General features: G+C 40.1%; 1 protein-coding gene across 12 annotated transcripts in view; it reads right to left on the minus strand.

The window, feature by feature from the left end:
- Nucleotides 1-551: 551 nt before the first annotated feature.
- Nucleotides 552-20,695, minus strand: part of plekha7b (pleckstrin homology domain containing, family A member 7b) — a 49,283-nt gene continuing 29,139 nt past the window's right edge. For 3 of the 12 annotated variants that reach the window (XM_077587437.1, XM_077587501.1, XM_077587511.1), the window contains 21 exons: nt 19,625-20,029; nt 18,584-19,118; nt 16,827-16,910; nt 15,715-15,864; nt 15,123-15,176; nt 14,575-14,655; nt 13,853-13,921; nt 12,874-12,954; nt 12,641-12,790; nt 12,392-12,493; nt 11,942-12,053; nt 11,574-11,779; nt 11,168-11,353; nt 10,851-10,968; nt 10,679-10,764; nt 10,055-10,273; nt 6,810-7,034; nt 6,506-6,639; nt 5,855-6,003; nt 2,449-2,595; nt 553-1,506 (listed from right to left, as the gene is read on the minus strand). In XM_077587437.1, the coding sequence (XP_077443563.1) occupies nt 2,462-2,595; nt 5,855-6,003; nt 6,506-6,639; nt 6,810-7,034; nt 10,055-10,273; nt 10,679-10,764; nt 10,851-10,968; nt 11,168-11,353; nt 11,574-11,779; nt 11,942-12,053; nt 12,392-12,493; nt 12,641-12,790; nt 12,874-12,954; nt 13,853-13,921; nt 14,575-14,655; nt 15,123-15,176; nt 15,715-15,864; nt 16,827-16,910; nt 18,584-19,118; nt 19,625-20,029 (3,280 nt within the window). In that variant the 3' untranslated portion in view covers nt 553-1,506; nt 2,449-2,461. Of the gene's footprint in view, nt 1,507-2,448; nt 2,596-5,854; nt 6,004-6,505; nt 6,640-6,809; nt 7,035-10,054; nt 10,274-10,678; nt 10,765-10,850; nt 10,969-11,167; nt 11,354-11,573; nt 11,780-11,941; nt 12,054-12,391; nt 12,494-12,640; nt 12,791-12,873; nt 12,955-13,852; nt 13,922-14,574; nt 14,656-15,122; nt 15,177-15,714; nt 15,865-16,826; nt 16,911-18,583; nt 19,119-19,624; nt 20,030-20,695 lie in introns of all 12 variants that reach the window. The other 9 variants (XM_077587481.1, XM_077587494.1, XM_077587446.1 and 6 more) reach the window with 8 other exon arrangements.

Below are 20,695 nucleotides of genomic sequence, written 5' to 3' on the forward strand. Positions count from 1 at the left end.
CATCCGATTTTTTTTTTATTGCCGAATAAGCAGAACGGAGACCGCGCTGGGCGCTGGATCTTCTTGCCACCAGGGCCAGTGGGCGCTGTGGGGCTCCTCTACTGCAGGGGAGAAGGAGGGCAAATGGGAGGAGGTGGATGCACCCATCCTCCCTTTCAGGTGCTTTCAAAGCACACCGCATAAAAAAAGCCCTTAACTCTTTCGCTGCCGTGGACATTAAATCCATTTAAAATGGGCGGGCTGGTAGCGAATGATCATTTTTCAGTGCAGAATATGCATTTGAGCAAATAACTGCCGTCCCTCCCAGTTCAAATGGACTGGACTTTCATCCCGGTGAGTGTCAACGAACTAAGAAAAATGCCACTGATAACTAATCTTGATTCCAAAATCATCTTTGCCCTATTGAGATGAATTGAGTTCCCATTAGGCTGCTGTAGTAGTTGGGTTTCATTTTCATTTTAAACAGACTCCCAATGATATTCATGATATGCATTTATAATTGAAACAGAGACAGTTGTTCATGATTTAAAGATATTCATTCTATGCTCTCAGAGTTACTGGTGCGCAAGGAAAATAAACGCATAGATGGAAAGGAAGCTTAGATTTAAAGAAAAAGAAAATTACTGACTGTGACATCACACTCTCTTCTAATGCGGCTCACCATAAACGCAGGCTTTGTAGTTTTACTTTGGATATGAATAGAAAAAAAGATGCAGTCGGTAAAAAAAAACATGGCAAAGTCAAATTTGTGGTAAATTTTTGAATAGATTTTTAGAATATTGGAAAGGGATATAACATCATGAATTCTCCAACAGCTGATATCATTTGAAGATGTTATTTTTCGGTATGCTGCCGTACATTTCATACACAATAGTCGCTCCGTATGCAAAAGTTTTGTGCCCATTCATAAGATACTCACACACACGGAGTATAATTTCCTTCAGTTTATGATCATGGCTTTCATATTCATCTGTGAATAAATGGCCATTGTGCCACGTTCACATTCCCATGCAAAACATGTGAAATGTTACTTTGTCCAAATGTGAGCAAAGAACAAAACAAATCAGGCTTAATACATAGAAGATATATACTAGATGGTATTGTGGAAATGTGGATGAATCCTCATGTGGTAAAAAATCTACAATCATGAAGGATTTACTCTTGTTTGTACCATTATGGAAATGTATATGGGCAAACAGCAAAAGTCGCTTCATAGCCAAATAAAAAATATTCCAGTTCTGTTGTACAGTGTACAGCTCAAAGTGCAATATCTTATATAGAAAATATATTTTTTTTGAAAGAGTGTAGTGCTGCAGCATTCTTGACGCAAAAACTCCTTCAGAGGTTGTTGGTGCTGTATTAAAGATTAAATATGTTCTCCATTCATCTATTGACGTATATAAATATAGCTCCAGGTTCATTTAAGAGCGTCTTTTGTAGAATCGTAGAATCTGGTTGATCGTTGCCATTGGCGCAGAGGTTCTTAATGTCCAGAAATTGCTTGAGCTGCAAAAGACAAGGAAAAAATACAGAACATAAGGGAACGAAAGATGAGGATGTGAACTCGTTATGTTCATTTAAAGTCCCACTATCACCCCAGGGGTCATAGGGTGAACTTTAAGTGGTCCCATTGATATTAATTGCAATAGAATCACAGTCACACATAAACTTCACCGGTCCATGATGACCATAGACGTCAAAAATCCATATAGGGTAAACGAAAAACCCTTTTTTTAACATTTAAAATTTTTTTAACAAAATAAATGGCTGAATGTTAAGACCAACCGCATGTATACATGTAAATCTATGTGTATGTATGTAGATGTATATTTATATATATCAGCAACACGCATATATATTTATTTATTAATTTATGTATATATTTATTTATTTATTAACTTATTTATTACCTATTTATTTATGTCTAAAATGCCTTTTCCTGTGTCTGTTTTCTCACCCTCTTTCTACTATGACAATGACATTTCCCAAATACGGGATGAATAAAGTTATCTAATCTAATCTAATTCTTATAACTATAAGTATAGTAGATACTTATTAACATGTAAATCATTGAACTGGTTTTATAAAAATGTCAATGAGCTGTCAAGTTACGAAGGATGATACCGTGATAATCTTTAACAAGCAAGTCGATCATGACAATGCTTGAATTCCATTGTAGTCCCAGTTCAGGCATGGAGCTAATTAAAGTGCAGCTTTTTCAACGAGTGAACGGCAAAAGTGCTAATAAATCACACTGCGACTCTTCAGTTAATTACACACACCTTCCTTTGCCAACCGTTCACAAATGTTTCAGCCCAAGCACAATTTGCACACAATTATCACAGCGGAAAATGACGCAGGGAGCAGATACACAGGTATAATAGGTTCATGCCGACCTCCACGTGCAGTACACTGCATGCATGCGAAAAACATGCAGTTCTGCCTTACTCTTCTTGTCTTATCACACAAAAGTGTAGTGAATCCCGTTGCTTAGAGGAGAGGAGGAGGAAGGTGCCACAGATACAGGAGGAAGAGGAGGAGGGGGAGGCGGAAGTGGAGGAGGAGGCGGTACCGGCGTGCTAGCCTGTGATGGAACTAAAAACGAGAAACAGGAGGAAAAGACAAGGAGGAGATGATTTGGGCCACTGACTTTGTCATCAACTCTTCTAAATTATATTCATCTGTTCAGATTGAAACATTTAAAATAGCAGTTTGTGCATTTGTAAAGGAGATTTTCGAACACTAGTGCACGAGACATGTTCAATCATGTCGTTTGGTGTGTCCCACAAAAGCAAATCATGTGTCTTCATGTTTCTTGCAGTTAGATAAGGAAAGCAATTGGAGGTCATCAACCCTGCTTTTTATTCATTCGCTGATAAAACCACGGTAAATAAAGATTATGTCCGTGCAATGGCAGCCAATGAGTCGGAGTAAACTTAATGGGGCAAGTTTTTTTTTCAATTTTGTTCTATATACGTCATACAAGGCAATCATTTATTTAGAACGTACAATGAGGCTCGCAACAGAATGAGTTTTGAACATAATAAAATAATTTTGAACATCCACATCATATGCCTTTTTTGAACACTGAATAGCAAATTATATATTTTTTACATGTTATATATGCCATGTTTGTTGGAAAAGGTTTTGAAAATATGAATCTTATTTTTTCTATGATCCAAAGATTGCATTTCAAAAGAGCTGCCAGTGGATGTGTGCAAAATCAAAAGTTGACACTTTGGATCTTTAACTCTTTATAGTGCAAGTGACTAATTTTATTTTTTAAAAATGAAAACTTAAAAATGCTAGCAGTTATGAGTATGTTTTTTCAAATTGTAATCAGTTTTGTATTTGTATATTATTTGAATTCATGATTAATAAACCAATTAACAAATTAGTACAGAATTGTTAATAACTGAATTAATTAAAATGGGGAAGAAATGAAATACACACTGGCTATGAAATAACGTGATAACGTGGTTGTTTTCCCTCCCATTGAAATTAACTCATAACATGCTATTGATGGTGATAGACATCCAATTCAATCAAACCAGGAACACTGGCTGTGGATGCTCATTTTTCAGTGCCATTGACGGCATTACACGGCATTTTGACTGGCAGGAACGCATGAACAAACGTTCATTCTCCCCTCCAATTCACAATAAGTTAAATGGTCAAACGAACTGTCCAATTTGATTTATTGATTCACATACCTGTCAACCTCTGCCGATAACTGCCCTTATAAATGATTATGATTCCCCTTACAAACCCCCAAAAAACCTTACAAACACCGTACGACTCGTACGGTGTTTGTACGTTTTTTTTGGCGTTTATAAGGGGAATCATAATCATTTATAAGGGCAGTTATCGGCAGAGGTTGACAGGTATGGATTCAGTATAAATCAAAAATGATTATTATTTTTGCTAACTGGCTGAAAGGAATCAAATCTGGTCACATTTTGATCCCACTAAATGTGCGCTTTTTGTCATAAAAATATATAAAAAAGTTAACATCTTGATGTGTGATTGCACTAGTACTATATAGTCCAGCTGGATAAAGGCTGTCACCCATAATTGTATAAAAACAGAAATATTTGAATTGAAGGGTGTGACTGAATACTAAACATTTCTTTTCCTCTCTTTTGACAACATGCCACCAGTTCTATTCTCTGACACCCCTCCATACTGGAAATAATGTTATAATTGTTGACTTTTCCTCAGCACAACCCGACAGCTCGCATGTGACAGGTGTGCGTACGTGCGCGGCCGTGAAATTGTGCGCCGCCCGGCTGCTGTAGAGCAAGAGGAAGATGAAATGCGAGTGCGGCGTCTTTCATGCGGCTTCAGAGAGGTGCCGTGCGTTCAAAGAAGTGTTAATGCAATGCAGCGTTTGACTGGGTCATTGATCAGCACACAAAATGGCCTCATCTAGCGATTCCTCCCCCGTTTCAAACATTCCACACGGACTGCAATTAGACACCATGTGAGCTCCTGACACGGAATAATGTGAAGTTATTAAGGAATGAAGAGCCCTGCTTGACTCGACAGCTCCTCTTCCCCGCCTTCATCTTTTTCAACCATCAGTCCAATTTGGGGGAAAAAAAGTAAACTTAAATGTTGCCCTTTTTCTCCTCGAACTATTTTAAAGAAAGCTCTTATTTGTAATTGTAGAGATCTGGTATTAGTTACTGTACTTAAGTAGAATCATCACATACAGGGTGTCCCAAAAAGAATGTATGCACACTAAAAATAATTGTAAACGTGGTGTTTAATTAGAATGTTATTATTTCAAAAGCGTGAGAATATCATTTTTCTGTTTTTTCACTGCTTGTTCTCAAACTGGCGCCCACTTTGATTCAGGCACAGCTGACAATGCCAAACAATAGAATCGCACACATTATGAAACAATTCTCTTGGTATTTGGGTGCATTCATGCTCAATGGCATCTCTTAATTCAGCAATTGTTGCGGGTTTCGTAGCGTAAACTTTGTCTTTTAGGTATCCCCATCGGGAAAAAAATCGAGTGGTGTGAGGTCAGGTTAACCGGGAGGATATTCAACAAAACCTCTTCGTCCAATCCACCTGTTGGGCAAAACCTCATCAAGAAAGGACCTAACATCGCGATGGTAATGTGGGGGTGCACCATCAAGTAAATGGGACCGGTTACAGTTGCGTCAAAAAAGAATGGTCCAATTAATCCTCTTGATGATAAACCACACCATTCAGTAATTCCCGGTAAATTGACATGACGGTCGACAGTAACGTGGATTCTCAGGTGCCCAATAGGTACAATTATGGCGGTTAATAAAAATGATACTTGTAAATATTCTCACACTTTTGAAATAATAAAATTCAAATTAAACACCACGTTTACAATTATTTTTAATGTGCATACATTTTTTGGGACACCCTGTATATGTGCATCAACTGATTATTTTAGTTCTGGGATTTTTTTTTTTTACTCCTTATATATTTCCTGAATAAAATCAATACCTTTACTGCAACATTTCATAAGTGAAATTAACGTTTAATTTAATTGTTATGAGTACACAAGTACAATTTCCAAAAATTGGTAGTTATTTTAATTTTTGTTTTTTTTTTTTTTTTGGGGGTAGAGAATTGGAGGAACCCAGAGAAAATACTTGTTGCCATATTTTGTTTAAAAAAAATATGGGCATCAATTATTCAGTACTATTGCATGACAGGACAGTTTGCATTCAACAGTACATTTTCTAAATAAAATGTCTTCTTTGGAGCCCTAACTATTTACAGACATTGTCTTAGTTAAGATTTTTTAGGGGTTTTGGATTGCTGTGGGGGGGGTTCGGTGCAACTACTGTATAATGTGTGTCACCTGTGACCCGTTTGCTCTTGAGGGAGGCTTCAGAGGCCAGCATGTAGGACATGGTGATGATCCTTTCCTGCTCCTGCAGAACTGAGTCAAGCCCCAGCTGGCTCACTTCAGACTTGTCAGCACATAACGCCGGTGCCAGGTTCTGAACGCTGTCCAATACACACAGGATATGAAAAGAATGAGATCCAAAGATTGAACTATTCAGTCACTGACAAAAAAAAACCAGTTGCAAACGCTGTGAAATGTATTGTTTTAGCAATGCTATAAATGGCAACTACTTTTGTCTTGTTATCAAAATACACAAAAAATAACATGGAAATTGTAACTCATATTTGGGAAATAGCACGTACCCTACTGTCATTTCCAACACACAGAATGTGCACTACATCCTTCATATTGTCTTGCTGTCAAAATGACTGATTTGCTGTTGTTAAACAGCAAAGCTTACAGCAGTTAGCTCTTGAAGTACCATCATTTCAAGACACTGAAAATATAAATGATGTATGACAACCTCTGGAGCTGATATGTATATCTTTCTGAAAGATTCACAAATAAACACCAACCTCCGAAACTTTAAACTTCAAGAAATGTGTTCATGAATCACTGATGCAGTGTTATTATATTTTTGGGAAATCTCCTCCCATAACTAACCTGGACTTTGCCAAGATGCTCTTGATCCGTTCCACCTTCCGATGACGGTCCTCCATTTCCTCAGGACTCAGAGGCTCCTCTGGCTCCAAATCTACATATCGCTCTGGAATCAACACCTTCTCGGGCGTTGACAGCTGCAGAAAGAAAATGTGAAAATCTTTCATTCACATAGCCAACTTTAGTTGAGACCCGTTCTGCTGTGCTTTGTGTATCGCCCAAATTTGAGTCACTGTCAGGTGGCAAAACACTCATTTAAATTAGACAATTCTTTTTCAATCATTAAAATAATGCTGACTTTCTTTACCTCTTTGATTAAGTCTGCATCGTAGTCTGATGTTTCCAAGCCGTCGTGGGTGGTAGGCGTCCGAGTCGCCGAGCTGAAGGTCAACCAGTCATCCGAGTGCGAACGGGGTCTCTCTTTGTGCTCGGGGGGTCTCTCCTCCCCCTGGACACTCCTCACACTTTGAGCCTCCTCACCTTGGACTGCCCTTTCCAAAAGTTGCAGGTCAAATTCTTGCTCTCTCCTCCACTGCACAAAAACACACATAAACACAGCAAAGACACACCAGGAAAAGTCGTGGGATCAGTGATCAACTATTAGCTCAGCCTGGCCTTACTAGTTAATTGTAGTACTAGGATACTTAAATTTCCATCTTAAGTCATTGGTTGCCATAAACGGTGATAGACGTCCAATTCAATGAGCTAACGGCGAGGATTAAGTACTAGTACATGAATCCTCAACTGAAATCTACCATATAGAATACGCCGAATGGGAATTATAAAAGAACAACATTTAGTTTTCTTGATGGAACTTATTAAGGTATTGGTGTATGTGTGTATGCAGTAGTTAAGGGTGAAGAAAGGAGGGAAATACACTTTGGCATGCAAACAAACTAGTAAACACATCATGCATCAAGGCCAGTAAAATGCTACAAACACACCAAAATTAGGGGGGAAAAGAAAGCATGAGAGTATGACTTCATACATGTTTATTCATTTCGTGAAAAAAAACAATAAGAAAATAAACACTATGGTAATGTTTTATTTCTGTATTGTGTATACAAGGCTGTGTTGAATGTTCAAATACATGCATTTGACTCAAGCTATTGAATTCATGGTATTCTAGCCACATTGTGTGACTGTTGTAATGCTGTCAAACTGCAATAGCTCATCTTTTAAAGATGAGAATGACAATGATCAAATAAATACTAGTAGGCAGGTCAAATTATGATGTTACGTGAAAAGTCAATGGAAAATTGCGGATTTAGACTTGCTCACTCACTTACACACAAACACATGCAGATATAAGACTATAGACGATAAAATCATACATTTTATGTTAGTTTAATATTTCCTATCGGCAGTGAGGTTTGTGACAGATTAGTGATGAAAACCTGGTTGTCAAATTCAAATAGAAACTTTCCCAAGGCCCAAGACAAAATTTTGATAAAGTGCCTCCCAATGGAAAAAATCTTGTTTAACAATTTGAAAAGAAAAAAAGAAAAAAAAAGACTGTCCATTTTTCTCCTGTGTCTCATCTCATTTTCTGAACCGCTTTATTTTCATTAGGGTCGAGGGGGGTGCTGGAGCCTATCTCAGCTGACTTCGGGCCAGAGGCAAGGGACACCCTGAATTGGTGGTCAGTCAATCGCAGGGAAAAAGGAGACAAACAACCATTCACGCTCACACTCATACCTAGCGGCAATTTAGAGTGTCCAACCAGCCTACCATGCATGTCTTTGGGATGTGGGAGGAAACCGGAGTACCCAGAGAAAACCCACTCAGACCCAGGGAGAACATGCAAACTCCACACAGGTGTACCGACCTGGATTTGAACCCAGCTCCCCCACTGTGAGGCCAACGCACTAACCACTCAGCCTTTCTCCTGTGTATTAGTGTTTCAAATTTTCAATAAGAGCCAATATTTCCAGGAAGTCGACAAAACTGCTCTCAGCAGACATTTTTAAATGTTAGAACGACTTTAGCCAATCACATTAGAGTATTTCTGAAAGTCCATAATTACTCGTGATGTCAGTTATACTCACAATTTCCTTGGCTATTGCGATGCCCATGTTTACATGTGAGTCATCTATTACATATATATGTATATATGCTCCTAAACTTTGCCCACTTTCTGAACTGTGGACCTCTATAAATTCTGGTAAAATATAGGACTAAATTCTTGAAAAAATAACTTTTGTGTGCCATAAAAATGATTTGAAATAAGGAAGCTTTCATTTCAACAGATATTGTACTTTTTCACCATCTTATGACATCTTCCAAAAATTGCAACTGCTTTTGACGAGGGTCTTCACTCATTAACTGATGCAAATTTTAGCATGTTGCACAAATGTTAAACAATTACCTCTTTGGCTTTTTGTTAACAAACAATTTGCGACTATATGGCAAAGATAGGCTATGATGTTTGTTTACTTTTTTGGTTTTCCTATGAATGGTAAACATTTTGTAAAATACAATTTGTGCAAGTACAATGTAACAAAATTTGTACTTTAACCATTGTGCCTCAGTATTTTTCCAAATATTTAAACATCAATTGGTAGCCACTTTAAGTACCCGATAATAAAAATAACAAAAATATATTACTGTTTGGGAGGCCCTATGGAAGAGTGGTTGGAACATCTGCCTCACAGTTCAAAGATTGGGGGTTCAATCCCCAGTGGGTTCTGACCTTCTGTGTGGAGTTTAGTTTGCTTGTTTTCCCCAGGCCTACACTATTAGTGTTCCCTTGAATGGTTGTCCATCTCATTGTGCCCTGTGATTGACCAGCATCCAATTCAGGGAATCCAATGCCTCCCGCCCATAGTTTGCTGGGAAAGGCTCCAGCACCCTCTGCGATCCTTGTGAGGCGTTATAGAAAATGAATATTAGAGATTTGGTCACTATTACTGCTGCGTTGAAATGGGTTTAGTCAAACTTGCTACCAGTCAAGTCAGAATTACAGTATACTAATATTTGTATCAAAACGCTTTTGGGGGTGAAAAACAATTACATAAAGAGCCGTGCAGCCATATTCTTACACTGCTGCACAAGTACATCAGTGTTAGTGGAAAAATGGAGGCTGCTTCCCATCCAAGGGAGGGCGAATGTAACCGAAAAGATGTGAATTTCAAAAGGCAACGTTGGTGAATATTTGGTGTGAATATGCGTGCAAAGGCAAATAAGCAGAGTGTCAGATGAAGGGATGGCAGACAAGGACAAGAGGAAAGATAGTTTGTGTGTTACAAGGGATGTGTTAGTGTAATGTATTGATGATTCCACTGATTGCAACACAATGTAAACATCTCTCCAGAAATCAAACATCATTTTCCCTAAGTATGAAATGCTACTGGAGATTTCAAGCCCCAAAAAGACGAAATGAATGTATGTGTGTGTAATCAAACACACAACAAAAAACATGCAATAAAAAAAGTATAGCATGCAGCGGTAGTGTTTGACATGCCAGTGGAATGTTGGGTCGGCCACTCTCTGTTTGCCTGGCGCCATGCGTGAGAGTGTGGCATGTGGCGATGTTCTAGACTAGAAACATACAGATCCAAAGTCGTCCGAGAGCGGGCGTGAGGAGACGGAGGAGGAGCGTGGCGATGCAGAGGCGTGGCGGTCCCCGTGGCTCAAGGTGCGCTTGCGCTGTCGCACCAGAGCCTTCTGGTGTCTTTTCATCCTCTCCAGCTGCTCGTCGGCACTCATCCGCCCGCGCTGAGGTACGGCATCTGCAGAGTAGAGACGCTCTAAGGCACTTTTGGATCGCTCCTGGGAAACCAAAGGAGAAAAGAAAGAAAGAAAGAAAGAAAGAAAGAGAAAATCACAGGACAGGGAAGGGAGAGGAAGTGATGACTTTGCATTTGGGGAATTTCTGTTTAATTCATTTACTCATTAAAAGCTCCTAGGGGGTTTAAGGAAAAGGTGGACATTCCTCCCAGTTCTTAATTCTTTATTTTTTCATCAAGAAAACCACACTGGACTACAGTCCATAGGTGCCCACATCAAATTATGGGGTGTATACACCAAGGGACCTGAAGCTTAATAAACCACACTGAACAATAATCAGCAGGGTTTCAAAGTGGGTGGTAATAGGGTCAGCATATTGTCCCAAAAAATCACTAATCACTGTAATTTTCAATTTGTATATAACATTACTACAAGAATGAATGTAACCTTTACACCAGGAGCTGAAGTCGCTCTTCGTAAGGTCACATAAGAAGAGATGCTTGAGGAGTGATTCATTGTGACGGAGGAGCCGGCTACACAACCGAGAGGAGACAAAACACACACTCTCAGATGCATAAAATGCAACTTTCCGGTTAGCGAGGAGTCAACATGGCTCTACCTCTGCTAGGTAACGTTTGATAACCTCCGTTGTGTCCTGACGACGTCACGCAGGTGACGCTGGAGCCATCTCCCCCACCCGGCAACTCAGGATCGCTTAGGAAAGGCCTGAGCTCGACCTGTCCCATGTGGAGAAGTTACACAAACCAGGCACAACATACATTAATGAGGACTAACATTGTAAGGCAGAGTTTTTGTCTTTGACTGTATGACAAACTCTGTTTTGACACAGGGGAAATGTTATCAATAATTTGTGGAAATGTATTGGGAACACAACGATAATTTGTCAGGGTAACATACTGTTACAGTCCTCTGTACCTTAACGTCTCCATTTTGGCCGATCTCTCGGTCCCTCTTCCGTTCATCAGACTGTCGCTTGAGTCCGCGTACTGACGTGTGTCTGATGACTGTTGTTTCCCTGGGGAGGGGAGGTACGGCAGGGGGGTGATCATCAGGACTGTATACTTGAGGTAGAGGCGGTCGGGGAGGCACATCTTCCTCAGCCTGCGTATACAAATGACTTGTTACTTAAAAAGACAGTATTTCTTGTTGAGTCAACTCCCTTCGTAAATTGAGTTCTCTATTTGCGAAGCAACTGTTCTCTTTGTATTTTGTGGGGCACTTTTGCAGTAGATTAAACTAATAAAGGAAGTTTTAATAAGATGCGTACTGTATGTAGATAGATAGCAAAGACATGGAATACGTAAGAGAATTTGTTACTGACCCATGGATTTCCAGTCGTGCTGTTTCCACAGTGCAGTGAGGCCTGATGACTGTGATTGGAGGATAGAGTTGGTGTTGTGGCATTGTGGGTACTAGGACTGAGGCTGGGGCTGTGCTGCTGCTGTGACAATCTCATCTCCATAGCAGGCGGGCTTCCAGATATCGAAGGCACTGATGACGCTGACACACAAGGCACAAATTTCCTCTCTGGGGAGGATTGGGTGTCAAGTGAGTAGTACACACATCACAGTGTTTTCTCCGCTGGGCACATTCAAGGCATTTACAGTGGAGACAACATTATACAGACTATCTGGGGAAATAGCTTAGACATTACTCACAAAATGTTGCAAGGTGTCAGTGTAAAATTACCTGGGTTGGTCACAGAGGAGATAGTGACTTTGTAGTTGTCTTTACTGCTGCTGAGGCCTGCGATAACATCCTCGATTCGCCAAAGCTCTTTTCTCATCAGGGCTTTTTCTTGCTGCTCATACAAAAACAAACGTACATTGGCCTTGACAATTGTGTTTAGCGGGGTTAATGGATTTCTTCACCAGCTATTTTCAACAATGGAACCTATTTAGTAAGAAAACAACCCAAACCAAAAGTCTCATTTTTTTGTTTAACGATTGATTAATTCATTAATTAAAAGTGCAAGATTGCTGTCTGAAAGTGACGACAATTTAAATAAATCAGAAAAGGACCTCATGTTACATCTGGTTTGCACCCAAACCACTCAATTTCATACATAGATATAAAGATTTCCAAATAAATTTGCCCTAATATTTACATGCATCCCAGAGAACATGGAGCATTTTGCACCTGGGAAAGGTCCGTACGAGTCATATGACCGTGCAGGGCCGCTTTTAGCCAATCTACATCTTTCTCCAGCCTAATGTACTCTTTCCACGCATTCTCCATCTCCTGTAACACAAACCCAATGTAGTGCTTCACTAAACCCAGAAGACATTTTTAAACACCAGCAAATTTTCTGACATCTTGAAAGAGCAGTACGTTAATCTCTAATTTGTATTTATTGAATTGGACTAGGGAGCCAAATGGGTGACTTACTGTGGAAACTCTGGATATTTCTGCCCTGATGTGCACCACATCCTCCTGCAGTAGTTTTTGCTGGTAGGCAATTTTCTCCATATGGGCTTGTTGATCTCTGTACTGCTCCATCTGCTGGTGGGACACATCCAACACTGACTCCAGCTTGTCCTGGACCGAGACATGATGAAATTCAATGGAAGGCATACTTAAGTGTCTTATCCACTCGACTATAAAACTGGAGAGATCTAAACCTTATCTTCCTTTAGTGTGCGTATCTTGGCTTCTAGCTCCTGTAGAATCTTGTCCTGCTCACACAGTCTGCTTAATTTTACCTAGAGGAACAAAAACAGGAATAACAAAAGGAGTAAGCATTATTTCGTATAATATTATGAATAAGTAAATTAGTGGGAAGTACACAGAATTTCACAATTTGTCTTGAACAAGATAAAATAAATTGATCTCTAACGCCCAAAAAATGTCATTTAAATCTCAAGAGACCATTCTCCCTGCAATCCGGTTAAGAAAAGAAAAAAAAATCTCCTGATGTTGTATTAATAGCCATTATGAGCAATTGTAATCAAAAATCCATATAATTTCCAATTCACTTTATAATGTGTGTTTATAGGGAGTGGCAGATGTGTTTGCTTAGAAATGGGTTATGTGTTTATGAAAACAACACAAGCCTGCCAAATTCACAGTGGCTCTCACACTGTGTATTTTTCTCCCATCTACTTATCATTCTGTTCAATTAATTATTAAGCTGTGTTTATTTTGCTGCGGCCGTATATTGTTGTTTTTAATTGCATAAAATATTCATTGTTCAGACAAATTTCTTATAAATTGTTAAAGTGGAACAATGCTAATGATGAAAAGCCAGGACATTCATCCTATTTACCTCCATTTGCACACAAAACAAAGAGTGTGTGAAGCGGTGGCGGGCAAATCAAACTGAAAAATTTAACAGCTTGCCTTCTAAAAGTCCCATTACATGTATTTTTCCCTTTAAATTGCAGCAAAGAAAATAAAAGTTGTGGTCGATATTCTCAGGCTCTCACTGTGCAGTCTGCTTGGGAGTACCCACTGTGTTGCAATGTACTTACACTCTCTTGCCCCCTCCTTTCTCTATTTAACATATTTTACCACACACACAAAGCACACTAAAAGTCCCACTCATGACAGCAACTAAGAAGCAGTTGCAGAAAAAAAACATAAACATCACCATCCACTTACATCAGCATCACTTTCAGCTATTTTCACTGGCCTTTGCGCTTTGTTTCTGAGGCTTTCTCGTCCAGTAACCTGAAATGGCCCGTAGCCGCAAACAAAATAGAATATTTAATACCATTATGACCACACTATTTCATGCTCCCCGGCTTTAACGTTCCCAGTTACTACATAAATATTTCAGAGAATCTTAAAGAACAAACAGTGTGGGTAGCAGACAAGTCATATGGTTTTAGAGAAGATCACAGAAGCAGAAAGTGAAACTAAAGACATAAAAATGTTGGCAACTAGGCACCAATAAAATACTACTTAATGTACTCTATTGTACGTGTACTGCATCTGCTTGGCAGTCTTGACACACTTATCTGCGTAATAAGACTAACTCTGGAGAACAAAGAACATTGTTGAATGGTAAAGAAGTTGAAGATACACATTCATACAAAGATTGTACAAAAAAATGAGATGATGCATATACACTCCCAATAACCTTATAGACGATATCCTATCACCAAATCCTTAAAAAGCAAAAGATAAGGGTACACATTGACAAACATTTGATGTACAGTACTCATCAAATCTTTGTGACATGCAGGAAAGTATTTTGTCTTAATTACATCCTCCCCATTATGTCAAATTTTGTAGCAGGGCATGATTGGCTCAAAGAATCCCAGCAGATGTACCAAATTTGATCCCAAGCAGATTTACTTTGTAGAAACTATTTTCCTTACATTCCAACAGCTTCCAAAAGTTGGTGTGGAATTTTCAAAGCCACTGAAAATTGATACACTCAGCGGCTCATGACTTTCAATCTGTTTTAAAATAGGAAATAAAAGTATTACAAAAACCACTGTTCAACAACCAGTAATTGTTGAAGCTTTGTAGGTGGAATTCTTCCGCATGCTATCTTAATGAATGTACAACTTCAGCTGTTCAACAGTCCCAGTGCTCTGCTTTCGCATTTTGTGTCTCATAATGCACCCCCCAGTTTCAATGGACAGTGCATAGACAGTAATAAATTCCAAATGGACGTCTATCGCTAACCATGACACAACGACAATTTTTTGTTAAAAAGGAAGGAAGGAAGGTGAGCAAAATTTTGTTATTGAAAATTGGCATTTAGATTTGAGTTTTCTGTTTGTTGGCACTAAAGGAGTTTACATATAAGCATGTTTAGTAATTGTAAGGCAGGTGAATTAAGAAAGATGGGGTGGTGGAACACAAAAGGTATGAAAAGAGGACAAACTGGGATAGTGACATTTAATTGAATGGGACCCACCTTCAGATCTAGATATTCCAGGTCCTTCTTCAGTTGTACGTAAGTATCATCAACCTTTAAATGAGCAGTGAAGAGATACATTACTCATATGAAGCTAAATTGGATTATTAGCTATACTAAAACCATTTGGAATTAGTTGCTTTGAATTTTTTTTTACCATCTGGAAAAATGTTTGACTTCACAATGAAAAAGTCCATTATAGCACATTATAATCGAACCAGAGCCAAAACCACGTCATCAATGAGCAGTGCAGCATTGCCATACTGTGAGTACTGGTGTCATTCTTTAAGGACTCTCTTATGCTGCCTCCAATTGATAAATGCAGGCATGAATGTACTTTGTGTTCCTTATTATGAATGCAAGTGCAATCCACGAGCAACATGCTTTCAAATTCATCTAGTGTGTGTCAAATCTTCACACGGCCACGTGCAATGGAGTCCAAGATGGCAAAATGCCAGTGAATGACAAGGAGGGAATGTTAAGGATCAGCTGGGTTGGGAAAGGGGTGGGTGGTCGGTAGATGACGGCGCACCACCGAGGGGATGGGGGGCTGTGGTGTCGAGGAGCTTTAAAGAAGTGCATGATCCCTGACCTGCATGCGGGGGCCGATGAGGCCGTTGTGCTGCTGACGCTGCAGATGAGCGAACGCACCACCCGCAATGGCACTGGCGGGACTTTGTCCACCGGCCATCTTGGCCTGGTGTCTCCGCAGCTGAATGAGGAGAAGAGTCAGCTCCTCGGGCTGGAGCCGCACCCGGACGGGTTTAGAACACAGAAGGAGCCAGAAGGTTACTAGTGACTAAACACTCTTTCAAACCCAACTCGAACAGTGGTCACTTGGAAAGGGCCCAAAGGGAGGGAGACAAGAGCACTTTTATCCAATGATGTAAACTAAGGCAACCCTGATCAATGGACGTTGGACAGTTATGATAGACAATATTTCACGAATTTTGAGGGTGGTCTGGTTCTATGGGGACAGATTGCACATGTGGGTTAAATATTTATAATGCAGTGGGCTCCACAAAGGTTGGATAAAATCGATTCTTCATCCAGATTTAGGGAGCAAGCCCTGATGTAAAAATCGGTTCAATGGTAATATTGTGCAGGTAAAATAGGTCATTTTTAACAATCAAAACATTGTTTTAAAATGTAACTATCTTAAAACCAACAACAATGTAATGGTTTAGCTACTTATAAATGTTAATAAAAGCATAATTATATACAGTAATACCTTGCCACTTTGCGGATTGACTATCTCAGATTCACCACATCACGGCTTGGATACGCTTAATACCGTGACCGGACGTTTTCGTCTTTCGACGAAATGTCCAAGTACTGCTTAATATATATGAAAAGTTTATAGTGTAGGAACAATCATACAAACATGAAATAGGGCTAAGGCAAATCACAAAATCCCTACATCGCAGTTATTCACCTGTTGTGACAGGGCTTGGAAGTTATTAACACCAATAAACGAGGTATTACTGTATATCCAAAAGTTTTTCCTTTGTTTCTCATTTTCCAAAAATATTCAAATTGTTCAAATTGAACGAACTGATTGAATTGGATAAAAAAACAATCAATCACACAACTTCTACGAGAGTGAATTCAAGATGTGAAATTCAATACGTGAAAGTAAGTGTGAGATGTGCTGTGCGATTAAATGTCCCACGCAACGTCTAATGTAATGCAAAGAGTTTATACCGTTTTGCCATGCAGGCTGGGTGCACTGACAGTGTGTGTGATGTAGCCCATGGCTGGCATGGAGCGTCTGGCAAGCTGGGAGGTCTGAGGAGGAAGCAAAAGGACGCAAGCACATCCATGTGTTAAGCGCATCTCACATAGTGTTAAATCAAAAAGAATGTCGAAAGGCTTCAAAGTTGAAAACATTGCTGGCAAATAAATAAGCATACACAGCAATTTTTCATCTATTGGAAACAAGGTGCGCCCCTGAATTTTCTGATGCTACAGGGCTTGGAAGGATTTGACATTTTTGCTTAACACACAGAATTATTGAAACGGGGGCGGGCCCGCTATGGCGAGCCTTAAAAGGACACAAACAACAAGAGATTTAATTAACTCCACATAAATTACAGCAAACCTGCTTTCTTAAAATAACATTTGTTTGCTACCAGCAAGAGAAGCACTGTGAGCCATTCCCTCGGAGATTCCCAAGCCACTATTTTTTGCTGTATAATAGGTTTTTTATTTAAATGCGAGATGAGAAGAAAGGGCGTGCTGCTGATGTTTGAGATAGACTAGAGATGTTTATAGGGTGCTGGCGAGCCCTGGGCACATTGGATTAGATGCTAATAAAACATCTCTCTTAATGATATTCCACTGGGACCAAACGCATCGCTATTACCAGAACCTCCTCAGCTTTAAAGATGCTGGGTGCACCAAAACTTAAGTTCAACTGTGGGTAGTTCTCATAAACATTTGCTCCCTCGCATGGTCACTGTGGTTGTCTTTGTTTGGAAAATATTCTGTATTGCATCCATATTTTGAGTGTGTGCCTATAATTACTCTCAAACACAAGCGGGGCGATCGCGTGTATAAAAGGGGTCAAATGTGGGGCGCATTTGCGTATGTGTGTGTGTGTGTGTGTGTGGTTGGAGATGTTTTGGCAGGGCGTGGACAGTGAGACCGCATAATTGCGACAACGTACGGATCAAAAGATGTAAACGCTTAGACCCAAACCACCTGTGGAGTGGAGTAATGTGGGTTAAACTTGCAACGCAGGAGTTGGACTTCTGTCGTTTGTTTTGAGTTTCATAACAGCTTCAATATCCTTGATGTAGAATACATTTTTGGTTCCTCACTAGTATGCATTTAAGTTAAACGTTACGTTGTGTGACAACAAACATGATATTTCTGCAAAACAGTATGGTAATTTTGGCATACTGGAAGAACAGCTAGATGGGGCTGTATAACAAAATGACGTACTATAGTTGACAACTATTTGTACTACTGGTGACGTGAAATACAAAGGAATTTGACATTGAATCAATCCCTCTGGGCAAGACTGGAACTCACCATTCACCTCCCAATTGAAATTTGCATGTCTATCGTCACAAATTGGCAGCAAATGAGTTCAAAAAATTATATAAAGTGATTTGAGCATATATTCGGTAGCTTTCGATAACTGGCTTAAACATGATTTATATGCTTTATACTCACTAAGATAGCTCAGCACACTAGTCGAACGATTGGATCTCACTAGCACTTTTGGGAATCTTAAGTTAGATATCAAGGATATTGAATATATTTTTGCATATTTCTTTGCCCAAGCCAAGGAATTGAAATAATTGCTTTGCTGCCATCTTGTGGCAACTTGTTGCCTATGAACTTTGTTATAGTGAGTAGAGGAGCTCATAGTCGTGCTTTGCCACCATCATATGGCATCAAGATCATGAAACTGTAGTGAATTGAGTTGAGAAGCTTAACTACAAAAATCAGACCTGTGAGAGCCGAGTGAAGATGTGACCAGGAGATGTGGCCGCAGTTTTCTCCACACTTGACAAATCATCAAGAGGCCTGACTGTCCGTCTGCCCGAAGGTGTGTGCGGCCTCCGAGGGGAGAGAGGTTGGAAAGAAGGGGAGACGGAGGGCGGGACCTCACAGGGCGACGGCGGCACAGAGATGGAGCGTGGCATTTCCACAGTAACCGTGAAAGAGGACGAGTCAGTGAAGTTGGGGCCGGAGTATGCGGGTGCCGTGGGGCTGCCATGTCGGAACTGCTGCCTCTGCTGCCACTCGTACAGCTGCCACACCATTCCCTCCTTGCTGGCCACGCGTTCATCCGTGGACATGCGGAAGTGGCTCAGTCGGTCGTGGGCATACTTGTAGTCGCTGGGGAGGTTAAATGAGGGCGAGGTGCTGCCCGAGGGTAGACGAGGAGACTTTGGCAATGGCTGACAGGACGCGTCCGCTGTGCTAACTTTGGGCTGTAAGGGAGGAGTTCTCCGAGGGAGGTTGTACTCAGTAGATTGAGCGCTGGTGAGGAGACAAATAAAAAACAATTCAGTTTGGCAATTGAACGAATATTTGAGGGCAAGCTGCTTGACAGCCAACCTACGGTCTCTCTGCGAGTGCAATCATTTTTCTTGCTCCTAAGTCAATTGGGGCACATTTCATTTCATTACTTAAGAACATTTTTGCAAGCTGGTAGTACAACTTTGACATGCAGATCATGTTGACATGTTCCTACTAAGGCTAAACTCTTGGTCAGCATTTTTGATTCAACTAGTAGATTCTAGGAGGCAATTATATTGACAAACCTCATACTAGTTAGGCCAAGTCGTGCTCTACACATGTGATACGGTAATATATATGTTATAAATCCTCAAACAGCATTTCCATATATACACTTAAGAGTAGTAGTTTATATTTGTCGCGTTATTTCTGTACAGTAAAAGTCAGGATCTAATGTTGGCCACTAGAGGGGGTTATTTAGCCTTGTTTCTGTCACTTCCAGACTAGAGGAGAAGACTCCCACTGACCTCTTTGGGGGGTCGCCCTTCTGAACTTTGACCCAGTGCTCCACTTGAGCCCGAGCATTCTTCCTTTGTGCATGTTTCTCCGCGCCAGCCCCCCTTAGATACAACAGGTTTCCATTGTGGTGTTCCGACGGCGCAGGGACTTGCTGGCCACTCAGGTAGCCATTCCTTTGAGGGACATCCTCCACCGTGTTTGGCGAGAGCCTGTCCCTTGGATCAGAAAGCCTAGGCCTCCCTGGGACCTCCAACAAGAACCTCTCCTCTTCTCTGGGGGATAGCCGAACACCATCTTCCCAAGGGTGCTCTCTGTCTGTCCTTGGAAACGTTTCTAACTGAGCAGTGGACTGGTTGACGTGGTTGCTTTGAGGAAGCATCTGCTTTTCACTTTTCTCTGGCTTTGCGATCTCTCTGAAAGAAAAATATAACATGAGCCACTGCTTAAAAGTTTTGTAACTAAGTAACATAGATTCAACTAGTCAAAAAAAGCTCCAAAGTGATATTTGATTCATAACCACTTCTAATCTACGAGATAAAAAAAATCCGATTTCACTTAAATTGTAAGAAAAGTATTTATAGAGAACATATGGATCCATTTTCATCTGGGTCAAAAATATACAGTGAACAATTTTTTCATGATAACATTTTGAGTCCATGTCACCCAAAGGTTCTTCAAAAACTTTTGTATTTTACACGCGCTTCCAGTGAACTATATCAGGGGTCTCAAACTCAATTTATCTGGGTGAGTGTGGGCCACAAGTAGTCAACTAAATACGTTTCAAGAATTCAAAAAAGTAGTATGTTAAAACTACTGTAATCCTTCTTCATCTTATAAAAATATTCTGGATCTAAATTTTCCTGAAATTGGCTACGTTTGTCACCAACCTTTGTCTTCGTAGCAGGAATGATTGCATGACAGGACACATGTTCCATCCTACCGGTTTCTATAAATGATTAAAATGACTTTTTCCCAAAGACAAACTGTGTATTCCCCCTTCTTTTGTGTTTTTCATCATGGTGTCCTTTGGCTCAATCAATATTGCAAAATGTGTCATGTTGAATGCAGTGCCATTAAGT

The sequence above is a fragment of the Stigmatopora argus genome, chromosome 2 (genome assembly GCF_051989625.1).
Source record: "Stigmatopora argus isolate UIUO_Sarg chromosome 2, RoL_Sarg_1.0, whole genome shotgun sequence".
In the NCBI taxonomy this organism is placed as follows: Eukaryota; Metazoa; Chordata; class Actinopteri; order Syngnathiformes; family Syngnathidae; genus Stigmatopora; species Stigmatopora argus.